Here is a 14,509-nt window from a genome sequence, read left to right on the forward strand (position 1 = left end):
TTGCTTCGATGCCTTGACTACAACTAGTTCCTGTTGAAGTGCACTGTATGTCACTCATTATGTCACTCAAGTGGGGATTGTACTGATACATGCAGTATTAATAGCGTCATTTTCGCTTCAAATCAAACCCCTGATGTTCTGGCGCCGCAGTCGTCCGAAGGAGGGGGAGGCAGAGGAGACGGACGACCTGGTCAAGCTGCAGAAACAGTTCGGCATCAAGCCCGTGAGCGACGCGGACGTGCAGGCGGAATTCCAGTCTCTTTTCGGCGCTGCTAGCGGTTTGAGTCCGACGGAGGAGAGTCTTCTCGTTGGGTTTGGGGACGACGAGGGCGACGAAGAAGCCAAGATCCTGCGGGATCTACAGCTGGACGGGGTGAATCTGGATGATGATGAAAGTGATGGTCACCAAGAGGCCAAGAGTGAGCTGCGTGGGGTGCTAGAGGAGGCGCACAGAACTGCACAGGAGAATCACAGTCGCCAGATTGCAGAGATGAGTGCGGGGCCGCCAGTACAACAATCTAAGGGAGGGGATGGACAGAGAAATACAGTGGTGCTGGCACCGGCGAACATTCATACGTTGAAGATGGAGGCGTTAGCGCTGAAGAGGGAGGGAAAGCTTCAGGAAGCTTTGGCCAAGTTTCGAGAAGCGAAGCAGCTCCAGGAGCAGTATTCTATACTAGGTACTACGGACAACCAGCAGTCTGCTTCAAGTGGTTTAACGCCAGATATGGGATCGAAGCAGCATGTGCGACCACCGATGGACACTTTGCTGGATGATGTTGAAGTTACAGATGAAGACATGCAGGATCCCGAGTTTCTTGCTCAATTGGAGAAAATGGGAATTACAGGTGATAATGATGGCACTGATGAGGCAAAAACAGTGCAACATCGCGACGTGATGCAGCAGTTGTCGGCTTTAGAGGCTCAAATTCAAGAGTACAAACTGCAAGCTCTGCGATCCAAGAGACAAGATCAAATTGCCGATGCGCTGGCCTGCATGCGGAAAATCAAAGAGCTCGAGGGAAAGTGTGATGAGTTGCGGGCCTCCCCAGCGGTATCTACTCCAGCACCAGCCGTCCAAAACACTATTACTCCGGAAGTCACGGAGTCAATTTATCGTCCCACTACAACCAGTACTTCCACTGTAGTGTTTGTGAACTCTGGTGCTATCCCTATCGACAAAACTTATCCCGACAGTGAAAATGATAGCGTTTCAGGTGTTGAAGTTACACCTGAGGACATGAGCGACCCAACGTTTGCAGCAGAATTGCTAAACCTGGATATTGAAAACACGCCATCGATTGAACTGCCCGTACTACCAGAAATTGTGGCAAGATCATCGATTGATGCGCCTAAGCCAAGTTTGCCAAGTTCTCGATCGCTAAAAAATGCTCCATCTATCGATGAAGACTTTTTGATCGACGCATTTGATGACAAATCTGATTCCGAAGAGGAAACAAGCCATCTTACTTCGGTGTTGTCGAGTGGATCGCTGCACTCTATTCTAGCAACAGAAAATACTGTTCCGTCATCTGAAGATGGGATTACGAAGACTACGACGACAAATTCTCAAATCGCTGATCTTACCGCACAGTTGCAAAAATCAAGACAAACTGCGTTGTCTCTGAAGAGGAAGGGGGACATTCAAGGTGCTCTAGAGTCTATGAGACGAGCAAAGCAGATTCAAAATCTTATCGACCTCAAGCAGCAAGCGTCTATAGGCACATTGACTCAACCTCAGGACCCAGCGCTAGATACCAAGTTCCAGGAGGTTGAACAGCTGCTGGTTGATTTTGGTAACCGAGCAATGACGCTGGCAAAAGACAACCTATCCGCAAACCGTGAAAAATCATCAGAATGGTTGCTCAAGGTACGCAAACATGTGACTTTGCTTTGTTTATCCCATTTGATATTACTGTATTGAAATGATCTGAAGCTCAACATTATGTGTGCGAGCAGCGGAAGCGTTATGGGGCCGAGTTGGAAAAGCTTCGCCAAATGCGACAGAACTCGCTGCAGCTACCTCCACCCTACGAGATCGTCAAAACATCTCATCAAGTAGACTATGAGTTACCCTTCATTCCAGATGATCAGGTCAAAGTCTCTGTGAAAAGCGTAAACGGGTTGGCGCAGGTTGCGGGTAAATCCGTATTCGTGAAGTTCTGCCTGAATTTTCCATCCGCACCACCACATGAAGGTCAGACCGATGTGTTCGTGATCACCTCCAAGACCCCATTTACTACGGTGGTCCCTTCAAGTCAGGCTGAATTCGTCTTCAAATTAGCTCGATCACGAGGAACCTTGCGTCTTTTTGAGATTAAAAAGGCGGTTTTCGAGGTTTGGAAACCGGGAACACTATTCCGGAACCCTGAACTTGTTTCCCGGGCCTATCAGGAACTGGTACGTATTGCTCTTGGAAACTGAATCTGGTGATTTATATCGTAACCACGTGTACGCTTCCGCTCCGCCTCAGACACCTTTATTAACCTGCTGTGAAGTCAGCACACATATCCCATTCCTCGGATCAAACCGAAAGCCATGTGGAGGAGATATCGAGGTGATAACGAAAGCGTGTGCCTGTGACTACGTCGATAAGAGACTAACGTGTATGCTGATTGCGTGTGGTAAATAGATTGCACTCCAAATGCACCGCCCTCTAAAGGAGAAGGAAATTCGTCTGGAGACTGTGGAGGATCTGGTCATTGGTGAATACCCCGAGCCAATTGCATCCTTTCCGGAGCATGTTCCTATGCCAAATACTTCGCTGGAGCCGGCACCCGTCGGCACAAGGAGTTCAGCCACCAAAGAGATGGCATCATCGTTGTCACGTCAAGGCAGTGTAAATGTAAGCAAGAAGCAACCAACTCCTGTGGAGGACCTACCGGACAACCCACACCATGTTGATCTGATTGTCAGCTACGACGTCATCAACGAAGAGGTAAGCGAAGCTGCAAATATTTTGGGAGAGTCACTGCTGTTAACACGGTCGGTATCACAATATCTTAGCTTGAAAAGGTGGGGGTCAAGTTGCCTTCTCTGACTGGGCCAGCTGCGATAGAGTGGGGCGATCGATACGATTCTCTGGCATTGAAGAAGCAATTGCTAGAAATTGAGATGCAGACAGGCAAGCTGACTTTGGATACGTATGTCGAGCGACTGCACAACCGCATATCTGCGGATCGGGTGCTGATCTCACAACTTCTAGCATCGAATCAACGTTTGGATGCTGCTCGTGTTCTTCATCGCATCAAGATCATGCAGAAGGAACTTGAAGGTACCGAAGGTGCTTGAAGAATAGGCTACGAAGTTTTGTACTTGGATGTATATTGCTAAACACAATTGGCAGCTTTGCTTTACTGTTTGTTGCTACTCTCTTCATGAAGAGCTTCCAGTGCTAGCAGGAGTTTTCCATAAGCTACCAGCTCACCTTGCTCTTCTTCTGCACTTGGGGAGGCTATACCTGGAAAGAATATTTGCAGACTTGTGAAGGCGCCTGCAGACAGTGACAGCCCGATCTGGTCGAACACTTTCTTCAGCTGTTTCATCCTAATGCTTCCAGTATGCTTGCGATCCTTCAGTCTCAGATACTCCCCCACTATGTCGACTTGGGAATCAAAGTCTATGGAGGACATTTGATTGTAGAGCGACCGAAGTATGGCGTCACATGCGCAGGGTGGCTTATCATCGCTTTTTGTACTTTCTTGGATTCGCGGATGCTTTTCAGGCTTGGCTGCTGGTCGCTGCTCCGTCCTTTCGATACCTCGCAGTGGAACTGAAGTAATACTGTTGACTGGAGATCGCCACTGAGACATCACCTTTAGGAAAAGCTTGTAGGCAATTTGTCCGTCACGGCTCACATCGAAAAGATGTTGTAGACGTAACCTCTCCCATTGTGTCACTTGGCGCTCAATTGCCTGCTCTAATTGGGTCCAAAACGCATCCTTAGGGAGGCTGCTCTCGTCGCGGATGCCACCGCACTCCATCAATAAGCGGCTCAAATATGCAACCCGAGGCAATGTGTCTTGACTGTGACCCTCCACTTCCGAATACAGCTGATCAGAAAGCGTCTTCAGTAAACGAAAGCCGTAAGGGTCTAGCACGAAAGAATCAAACTCTGTTCGCGAAAGTCCACCACCAGTGTGGCGAAAAATGCACATCTGTGTCATCAAGGTGCTGAGTTGTTCTGCTGTCAGCTCATACTGTAAAGCTCCCAAACCTCTCTGAAGACATTCCGCTGTTAAAAAGCCCTTCTTATGACGATCGAAGTGGCTAAAAGCGCCATCCAACTTGAGATAATTTGTCGGATCCGAGTGGTCGATTTTACCGGCAAAGCTGGCTTTCAAGCGAATTCGCGACCGCAAATGTTCGCTTATCTGAGCATATCGTGAATCAGGGCCTGGTTTAGTGGCGTCAAACAGCATCACAGTGTAGTGAACTGCATCGGTCTGTTCTGCACTCCGAAATTGGTAAACTAATTTCCCTATCACGACTTCGGCAGATGAAGGAGAGACAATGTTCGCGATGCCAAGGCGCAGTAGGGTTTGTTTCAGTTCCATCGCAGTGACAAACCCCGTGTAGGTATCATCATTCACTTCGATCTCTCCTCGAAGGTCGATTTCGTGCTCGTCACACCAGCTCACGAATTCTGACAGAATTGCAATAGGAGTTCTTGGCGGCTTCGGTCGAACTGCTGGTGCTGCTTCTGCTTCTGGCACTGCAGAAGCTTTAATAGAACTATGTTGTGCTTTAGCGGGTGCATCGTTCAGGAAGTCCTTGAGGTAAGTGTGGACAGCTTTAAGAGATACACTCAACTTTGAACCACCTTCCAATTCATCTTCATCGTAGCTTGAAGTCGAAAACTTTTGTGAGAGCAAATCTGCACCTCTTTTGGATAACAATTTCACCAAACCGCTTGCATCCATCTGACGCCACCACTTTGACGGCGCAATCTCACCAAAATCATGAACTATACAAAACTCTTGAAATTGCACAAAGCTTTTCTGGAACTTCGGCAGTGAACATTTTACAGCTGCCTCCAAAGCACATTTCAACCGAGTTTCGTTTTCGCATGAAAGTCGGTAATCAGGCTTTACATCCGACGTGATGATTATCACCAAATTGAACGAGTTCTTGAAAAACTTCACGAAATCTAGTTTTCTTTTCTCTGGTTCTTCGGCAAAAGCAACAAAAAGAGTCTGCACGTCATCGGACGACAGCGAGATTCCAAGTTTCCGCATTGCCAGATAAAACGGTCCGCACTCCACAAACTGATCACTGGTGTCATCAATATATGAAAAGGCATCGGCAATATCTCTCGTGATACCGTTCCGCTCTTGAAACTTCTCGCTGATCTTCTCTACGATGCATTTTGCTTTCGCGCCATCGTGGACTACCATCACTCGTTTCTGACTTGGAATAGTTGCCTCTCGCCAATTCATACGTAGAAAAGCAACGCAGTCGATTTGATCAGTTAACTGAGGATCGTAAGTGTACAGTAAGGCCCGCATTTCATTCTCGTCAAGTGGTAGACTCAGGCAGGTTTTGCATATCTTCACAAAGTGGGAACGATTTAACACTCCATCAGTGGCTGATCCGGCTTCGGCCGAAAAAGTCTGGGTCCAATTTGCAAATATATCGGATAGCTGCCGGCTCGACACGCTGTCGGCTTGGATCTGAGCGAAGTTTCGGAGCTTTTCCTCTACTACGTCCATATCGACTGGTGGAGGTGGAGTAGTCCAATCTAAAAACTGCCGATAGTTAACGCCATATGATCCACTTGTCTTGACACCGAAGCGTTTAGCAACCCCTTTTAGCTGGTTTTCAGATAATAGTACAAAGCCGTTCCGACGTGCGATCGCGACGAATTCCACTAAGGAGACAAATCCTCTCTCCTGCCAGTCAAACCTCTCAAATTCATATTTCAAGTCTGAATAACTTCCGCAGATTAGTTTTCTGCAATTCCACGTCAACCTTTGAAGCTGGTGCATATCATACTTGTTCCAGTCATCGTAGGATGACTTCAGCCCGTATTTTGCCGCTGTCTCTAGTCGAAGACACAGCTCCTGTATCGATATCCGCTTTGTATTGTCACCCTGTCCAGCAATCATCTGGAAGAGTAAGCTAGCGTCTTTCGGCTCGAAGTGTACACCCTCCCCACTCTGCTGCATTAGAACACGAAGTAGCTCCTCCTGAGTTAATCGACCGTCGTCAGAATTTACAAATGTGAGAAGTTTTTCTCTTAAAGAGGAGATACCGAAGCGATGGCATCGCTCGAGCGCTTTAGCCAACTGCTGCCACTGCGGTAGCTGTGCCAGGCTCTGCAGCAGTGACTGATAGAGAATCTCGAAACCATTAGCGTCAAACATGACTGTAAGAAGGTGAAATTCCTTGGATGAGAGCTGCACACCGAGCCGTGCGAGGCTCTCATGAAACTTCTTGAAAGAAATGACCCCAGTTTCATTCATATCTCCAACCGAAACAAACGTGTGTGATGCATATCCAACATCAAAGAGGAATCGGCTTAGCACTGACATGCGTTGCTTCTTTTCATGCTCACTTTCTTCAGTTGATGTTGAGCAAATGAAATTGAGGAGGTGGCGATATGCGACCATCCCACGTTGCTTGACTGTGAAGTATTCAATAAGCTGCCAAAGTAATTCAGGTGGCAATGCGATACGCGGACATTTGGACAGCAAATAGCTGAGCTGCTTTTTCGTAATCAATTTAGTTTGTCTTGCTCCTGGGACGTCACGTTCGATTTCAGCAAGCATGGAGTCTTGCAAGTCATTTAGATCGGCAAAGGTCTGCTTACGCAGCATACGTTGCAGCTGAATGTCTGCCTCCATGATCGTCGTCTTGATGTAATCCATTTCATGACACTGTTGCTGTTGCTCTTTGTACTGTCGGTATTGTCGTTGGAGGGTTTTTGCAGCAGCATGATGAATACTCTGAGGGGCGTGAAGCTGTTTAAGTTGCTGCGTAAGAAGATCCTGTCGGGATAATGATTTTGCTCTTTGTTCCTTTACTTGCACACGCTCATCCTGTAGCTTCTTCTCCACTTGCTCATATACCAGATTCTTGCTGCTAGCGGAGGCAATAGCTTTCATTCGGTCCATGAAAGCTTGCTTTCGTCGATGGAATTCAGTTGCGGCTGGAGCTGAAGTTACAGTCAGCTCTGAAGCATCCATTGCTGGTACTTCGCTATGGGTTATTGATGTCCTCTTTTTCGCTTCGATCTCGCGATGAAGCCCTGCCGGTGGCTTGACTTCCTGACTAGGCTTGGCAGTGATATCTTCTAAAACGTCTTCATCCAAATCGATGGCGCCTTGAGAGGGAGATGTCGTTTCGATTGCAACGAGATCACTTTGAACGCCTTCTGAAGTAAGTTGTTGCGTGTGATTCCGAATCAATTCACGGTACTCTGACTCTATGTTCATCAAGTCGAAACCCAACGCTGACAAACACTTCCTGAATGCAGATCGATTAACTCTGCCACACCTGGCTTCATCAAACTTCTCAAAAAGCTTAGGAGCAGGCGCAATATCCCCTGCCTTGCGCTTACTTTGTTCTCGTACATATCCACGCACGGTTTGACGAATTTTGTGACACAACAACCGCTCGGTGCAGCTGAGGCGAGGGTTGACATGCAGCAGCAAATAATTCAAAGCAATCAATCCATCGTGCTCCGTAGAGCTACCTGCTGCATTCCCTGCAGTCCACGTGCGCTCTGGAGAAATATCAGCTGCACCAAACGTGGCGAGCAACAGTCCTCGCTCTGTATCTGACAGGAAAATGCCGTTCTTTTCACTTACCTTCAAAATTATACTCACCGGAACGAGCATACGTTTTCGTTGTGATATGTCTGCTCCCGCGGTGAGAGCGTCTTGAACCGAAGCCATCAGCTCTGCGTCAATTGCGTACTCAAATCGCTCTTTGATCTTTGCAACAAGCAACTCCAGTTCTTCTGATGGGGCTGCGTAATGTAAGAACTGACGGTAGTTAACCCGCCCATCCAAATCAGACGAAAACATTGCCAACAATGAGTGTTGTTGGTCAAAATCAAGGGAGTGCATGTCAATCGGGCGCCCATTGATTCCTCGTGCACGTTGAGAAGAAGTGAGTTGAAGCACCTGGAAAGGGTCTTTCCACTGAATTAAAACGGAGATATCTCCAGCATGGTGCTCATTTTGATCTTTCAATGAAAACCAACCTCGGATATTCTCGCCATCCACAAGATCGGATAGCAAGAGCCCACACTTGCCAACCACCCCGTCTTCTTGTGTGCTGCCATCAAGTTCAGCTTGGTCATCAAATACAGTAATCCAAAGGCGGCATTTTGAAAAGAACCGAAGAAGACACGCATCCACTGCCAGAACGAAGGCTTGTCGGCTACAGTCCAAATCATATCCTGGGCTCGATGATTCTGGAACAATGTTCGTGAAAACATCAGGAAATCCAAGCAGCTGATAGTGTGCGTATGAGGATGGCACTCGCGATGTTGAACCATCTGATCGCTTTCCGTAGGACCGCAGGTTCCTACAGCCAAAAACTGTCACTTGCAACTCGTTCGTGCCATGGTCTGCATTGTCACTGAAGTCTTCACCACAAAATATATCTGTCGGGGCTTCTTGGTCTCCACGTTTGCGCGTCGCTGAAAGAAGCTGCATGTCTTGTGGGTACGAGCGGAGGTGCACATGCCAAATCTCCGAGATTGGTGTTGAAAGTCTCATCACTACATTTAACGATCCCAGCACGACCGCCTCGCCATCATTACTGGCTATCGATTTCACTGCAAGCAAAGGCTCTTTCACGACCCCTTTTGACTGAAGCAATTTGGATAAACGAATTGACGCCTTGCCAATTAACTTAAAGTCTCCTCGGATGGCCTGATGAACTTCCAGAACAACAGACTCCGAGGCCAGATAGCGTAAGAAAAATCCGTCCACTGTCACTTTAAACGTAGTCGACAGATTATATCCCGGGCGGTTTCCCATGAGAAGTGGTGTCGACTGCGACTCAAAGTCATAGAAATCACATAGCACAAATGTCGACGAGTTGATCCCAACAATGCTGCTGTCAAAGTTTCCGCTCAGAATCCCCAATTCGAGAAGCTGTTCGCCGGGAGCCAGATCCCTCGCAGCTAAGATTAATGATTCAGATAACGATGCTACTTCGCTCCCTTCATCATCACTAAATGAGCCGTCAGAGAATGCACCATCAGCCTCTCGAACGTTGAGCAACATTTTCTCTCGAGCATACTTCAGCTGTTTGATTTCGGCTTGGAGAAAGTGAATTCGTTGCTGGCGCTCTTCGCAGAGTAGCTCAAGCTCTTTCATACGACGTTGGAGTTGATTAGAGCTCGAAATTTTAGAAGTGGTCAGCTCCTCGATCTCCAAAGCCAGTTCTCGATTGATGTTCGTCTGTGCTTGAAGCATTTTTTCACAGCGCTCCAGCTCCTGCATCGACTTCAAGTGAGCAATTTGAAGAACATGCACGCGGTTTCGCAAGTGTTTCACGCTACTGTCCTCCACCCCAGTCACATCGAGGAAGCTAGCAGTCGTAGGCAATTCTCCATATGTGCGTCCTACTATGCCTCCACCTCTACGAATGACAATCACCAAGCAAATGTTAGTGGTGGTATGTTCAATATTCTAACGAGAAAACAAGTTAGAAGACGTACATGGGCAGTGAGGGAGCATAAACTTTGGGCGGTGATGCGTTGTTGTTCACAGGGGAAGAACATGCATCTCGTTTTTCAGGAGGTTGGTGCTGCGCTTCAGGTGTGTGCAAACGGGCGATTACAGGTGACTCTGGTCTTGGTACTGGTGTGCTAACGGCAGACGATTTGATGACTTCGAGGCTCCTAGCATTTCTCTCCTCCATCAAGTGGTGTGCCATTCGTTCTAGATCCTTCTCCACTCTATCTTTCGCTTGCTTCAGCTGTTTGATGCTGCTTTGTAGCTCCCGAACGACACCTTGCAGTTTTTGGTTTTCATCGGATATGTGAGCTATTGTGGCCTTCTGTTCTTGTGTTAGCTTCTCTAGGTCGAAAAGCTTATCAATACGTTCCTTGCGCTGAAAGGCGTCGTTTATAAACGGGCTTTCACAAAGTGACGTCATACGCTCCTCCAATCGGCAATTTTGTTCACGTAGCAGCGCTATGTCTTTTTCCTGATCTCCGGTTTTCATTATTCGGATCTCCAGCTCCTCCTTTTCCATTACTGCATCTTGTAACTGTGTTCGAAGCTTGTGTACCTGGCGATTCATCTGTTCCATTTGCCCCAGGGTTTTCTCCTGGATTTCACGCTCAGCTAGTGCGTTGGATTCCAAGTTTTCGTAGCGAGCGTTCAAAATTGCGAGCTGTGCTTGACGGTCGCGAAGCTCTCTTTTCAGCTGGTCAATCTCCAAACTGGTAGGGTCTTTGTTGTTGGCTCCCTTGACGTTATCTGCTTCGTCACTCGATCCAGAGTCCTCGTTATTATCCCGTCTTGGCTTGAGCAAAAGTCGGCTACTACTCGTTCGCAGTTGTTCATTCTCTTTTTGTAGCTTCATGAGTTGTTTTTCTGCAATCACCAAGCGCTTCTTCAGCGCCACCTCCAGATCCCCCGAAAACGTATCTCTGTGCAGCTTCCGTGCGCTCTCGGTCTGCTTCTCTAGCGTACTTCCCGGAAAGCTTTCATTTCGAGCTGTCGTGCTCCGAGCAGCGGGTCTGTTGTGCATTGGCGTCCGTGTGGTTGAAGCGGCAGCGGCGCCAAATCTCTTCAAGGAGCTGGACTGCCGACATTGCTTCTCCAGCCAGCGGTTTTTCTCCATCAGCGACTGGTTCTTCTTCCTCAGCGTGGCGTTCTCATTTTTCAAGGCGGCAATGAACTTCTCCGTGTCCAGATCGCGTCTCACAGGGACGACTGCAGATCTGTTCCCACCGGTCTCTGCAACCCGACAGCAAACAAAAACAATTAGTGCCCTGAGAGCTGTGTGGCGAGTTGTCCCAGCAGATCGCACCTGCATCGTCCTGGTTGTTTGTGCCTTCCGTTTGGCGCTTCTTGGTGAGTTTCTCTTCGATGATCGCCAGCTTGGTGTACATTCTTGAGCAATAAAAAATATGCAGCGCACAAACATTAGGAGCAGTCCTGACTGGGCTTGTATCGGCCTTGCCTACCGCTTGATGGTGGCCTCCTGCTCATTCTTCTTCTTCTTGAGCGCCGTGTTCTCGTCGCGCAGCAACAGGTACTTGTCCTCATACTCACTCGGCATGGCGACGACTCGAGTGCTAGTGTTGGTGCGGTTGAAGCGGAAACGTCCGACTATCATTCCTCGTTTGGTGTCACTGTTCGCTTTAGTGCCATTTCTTTTTGAGCCAACCAAGTCGCGGCGAGGGAGAGCAACAATCGCCACCAGAAGAGAACGCATCGTCGACAGGTATCCCGAGAGCTCTTGACGCGCAGCAGCAGCAATCAGCCCCACGTACAGCCACATAGACAACAGCATGAGCGAGCACAACAATGTGAAGGAGCCCCAGCCAGTGGAGGAGCAGAAGAAAGCAGTGGAGGACGCAACGGTTGCCGTCCCCGCCACTGTGGACGACGTGGTCACCAAGGTGACTACGGGCGATGGCGGTGCACTAGTAGGGTAGCATACAGGTCGCTGACTATGTTGTATTTGTGGCGTTTGTTCGTAAAAGCACCCGCTGCAGAACCGATGGGTGCTGTGGTATGACAACCCCAAGAAGCGCAACTCGAACGAGTCCTGGGAGGAGAACCTCAAGAACGTCTACACGTTCAGCACGGTGGAGGACTTTTGGTGGTGCGTGAGCTGGCGATGGTGCAGACTTTTGTATAACAGGAGCTAACAATGTGTGGATCGTTGGACAGTCTGTACAACAACATTCTGGCACCCACGAAGCTCTCGATTGGCAGCAACTACCACCTGTTCAAGGAGGGCATCCGGCCCATGTGGGAGGACCCAATTAATGCCAAGGGAGGCAAGTGGATTTTTACCAACCCTCGCTCGCGGAAAGCGCGACTCGATGAGTGCTGGCTCTGCGTGGTACGTTGACGGCGCTGCGGCTTCCAGGCGATTATTGGTTCTTACAAGTTGCAATGTGGTTTTCGGTGTAGATGCTTTCGCTGATCGGTGAAACGCTGCAAGACGAGGATGACGTCTGCGGCGCTGTAGTTAGTGTGCGTAAGGCGCAGGACCGCATCGCCATCTGGAGCGCAACTGCTAATGCAGAGGACCGCCAGAAGGCCATTGGTCGGGGATTCCGTCAGGCACTTGTTGAACTGGGCAAGAACGAGACGCTCAAGTATCAGTCGCACGCGGATGCTGCTGCCAGCGGCTCCAGTTTCCAGAACGAAGTGTACGCTTGTTGGTATCTCGTTACTAGCTGCTTTGATGATTCTAATGTTCTTCTGTTGCTGTTACTGCTGCTTCCGCGTATGTTTGCAGATTGTATGAGGCGTAACTCTACGCCGATGTAATCGAGCGCACGGTTAGTTTCGCATTCGCGTAGTAGAGATCTGCAGAATATGCAATTCATACACAGCATTTTGAGATTCCACGCTGCGTTTTCGATGGATAAATGTTGAAGCGCTTGCATTGGTACATGTGAGATTGTCCTAAACAAAAAGCCCTTGTTTGAATTCTTTACACATCTGCCTAGTTGTTCACGCGAAAGAATCGCACGGACTCGTCGTCGCTGGCCGTAAGAAGACCAGCCACTGGGTTGCTTTCGAAGGCAGGGATGAACGCCATGTCGAGCACCATATCGGTGTGGCCGGCCAGCGTCTTCAGGAGCTGCCCTGTCCGGGCGTCCCAAACGTAGATCAGGCCTTCCACCGTGCACGAGTACACAACCGGCTGCGTAGGATGCCACAACAACTTGATCACACCGGCAGGGTGACGGCAAGCATGACGACACTGCATCACATCCAAGAAAGTTGTGAGCACATTAACCTCTAGAGATGGAAATAATGCAGCACAAAACTCACCTGATTCGTTGCCAAGTCCCAGATGCGCAAGTATCCACCCAGACAGCCCGTGGCAGCCCAATTCATAGTGTTGCAAAATCCACCGCTGCAACCAAACACAATCCAGGTCAGCACGAAGCGTGCCACCTCGTATTTACAAGAAATGGCACGCACCACTCCACCGAGTTTTCGGTCGCAGTCGCAGTGTCGTTAACAGTTCCAGCGACGCTGGGGTCAATATTATCGTGCGAAAGCGTAGCAAGCACACGCTTTGTCTGCACTTGGATCAGGCGAGCAGTTCCGTCTTGGGATCCGGAAAGCGACAGAGGTTGCTACAAACCATATCACATTCAGTAAGCACTTTTGCGAATAAATTGCATGCACACGAGCCGAGTACATACACTGGGGTGGCAGACAACAAACGTGACTGGGCCTTCGTGAAAGCCGTGGCTGTTCATTCACAAGAACTGGTTAAACATTCGCTCAATGGTCGGGTGTCCGTCATAACGAAGCGTACCCTCGGAACACGTGGTTGCATTCACCAGTCTTCGGATTCCACACACGCACAGTTGCATCGGAGCTACCCGTAACAATCATCTGCAACACAGCAACAAACAAACAAAGCGCATGAGACTACAATAAATGCCACAGGTCCGACACAAACGTTTTGCGCACCTTTCCGGTTCCCGTAAACGAACCACAGGTTACGCCGTCCTCGTGTCCCGCAAACACATGCATGCACTCGCCAGTTGTCGCTAGCCACATCCACACAGTGCCGTCTCCTGATCCAGCCAGCACAACATTTCCCTTCTTGTGCCAGCAGACCCACTCGACCTCTTGCGATGGTCCCTCCAGATTCTGCACCAATTTGCCCGTAGCAACATCCCATACCTTGACCATGCCATCGTATCCGCCAGTAGCAGCGTACTTGCCGTCGAAGCTGAAGTCCACGCTCACGACGGAGTCCGTGTGGCCCGCCAGCGTGTATAGTACGTTGCCGTCCTCGCGGTTCCAGATCACAGCTACGTCGTCGCCTCCGCCAGTAATAACAATCCTCGGGTCCACTGGGTTCACTTTGATCGAGTAGACAGGAGCTGAGTGCTTGTTAAAGACCTGTGTATCCATTTATCCCCCAGTGAGTATTTTATCACCATTCTCCATTGGTAAATGAGTTCCGTACCATGTCAGCGTCATCACGCACGTCCGCATCCTCCGCGGAGATCTTTCCGTCCTCATCCTCGCCCTCCATGGCGTCATCCTCGTCATCTGCAGAATGGTCAGTCAGGTCTTCGTTAGATCTCGAGCTCTCAGGAGGTCTGTAACAGCTCCAGAGCGCACACCTTGCGGTGCCTCTCCGATGTCGAACTCCTGCGTGGTCTCGTCGGCCGTGATGACTTCGATCTCCGTTTCGTTCGCGTCCGCCATGTTGGTGTCTGCCATGTTGCTGTCCGCCATGCTTCTCGTCCGGTAGCTTGTCAAATTGGTTGGGCTTGGCTTCCTTCATCTGCGCCACACTATCTACACACCACTTCACTCCCATT

The 14,509-nt window shown here is 49.2% G+C and overlaps 4 protein-coding genes across 4 annotated transcripts; 2 read left to right on the forward strand and 2 right to left on the reverse strand.

Moving 5' to 3' along the window:
• Positions 1-133: 133 nt before the first annotated feature.
• KRP23_6506 (Coiled-coil and C2 domain-containing protein 1A) lies at positions 134-3,291 on the forward strand (the record flags this gene model as incomplete). Its single annotated transcript, XM_067891704.1, has 5 exons — positions 134-1,870; positions 1,960-2,400; positions 2,474-2,557; positions 2,633-2,938; positions 3,007-3,291. The coding sequence occupies 5 exons, from the start codon at positions 134-136 to the stop codon at positions 3,289-3,291; spliced, it is 2,853 nt and encodes a 950-aa protein (XP_067746035.1).
• A 5,862-nt stretch (positions 3,292-9,153) lies between these two features.
• Positions 9,154-11,253, reverse strand: KRP23_6507 (uncharacterized protein; the record flags this gene model as incomplete). Its single annotated transcript, XM_067891705.1, has 5 exons — positions 9,154-9,178; positions 9,259-9,600; positions 9,680-10,928; positions 11,002-11,084; positions 11,159-11,253. The coding sequence occupies 5 exons, from the start codon at positions 11,251-11,253 to the stop codon at positions 9,154-9,156; spliced, it is 1,794 nt and encodes a 597-aa protein (XP_067746036.1).
• A 232-nt stretch (positions 11,254-11,485) lies between these two features.
• Positions 11,486-12,463, forward strand: KRP23_6508 (Eukaryotic translation initiation factor 4E1; the record flags this gene model as incomplete). The annotated part of the gene is made up of 5 exons (XM_067891706.1): positions 11,486-11,596; positions 11,681-11,802; positions 11,871-12,045; positions 12,117-12,358; positions 12,448-12,463. 5 exons carry the CDS (start codon positions 11,486-11,488, stop codon positions 12,461-12,463), a joined length of 666 nt encoding a protein of 221 aa, XP_067746037.1.
• A 194-nt stretch (positions 12,464-12,657) lies between these two features.
• KRP23_6509 (Angio-associated migratory cell protein) lies at positions 12,658-14,423 on the reverse strand (the record flags this gene model as incomplete). The annotated part of the gene is made up of 8 exons (XM_067891707.1): positions 12,658-12,918; positions 12,990-13,074; positions 13,143-13,300; positions 13,370-13,418; positions 13,486-13,565; positions 13,644-14,081; positions 14,149-14,234; positions 14,309-14,423. 8 exons carry the CDS (start codon positions 14,421-14,423, stop codon positions 12,658-12,660), a joined length of 1,272 nt encoding a protein of 423 aa, XP_067746038.1.
• Positions 14,424-14,509: the final 86 nt, after the last annotated feature.

The sequence above is a fragment of the Phytophthora ramorum genome (assembly GCF_020800215.1).
Source record: "Phytophthora ramorum isolate Pr-102 chromosome Unknown Phyram_PR-102_s0005, whole genome shotgun sequence".
Lineage (NCBI taxonomy): Eukaryota > Oomycota > Peronosporomycetes > Peronosporales > Peronosporaceae > Phytophthora > Phytophthora ramorum.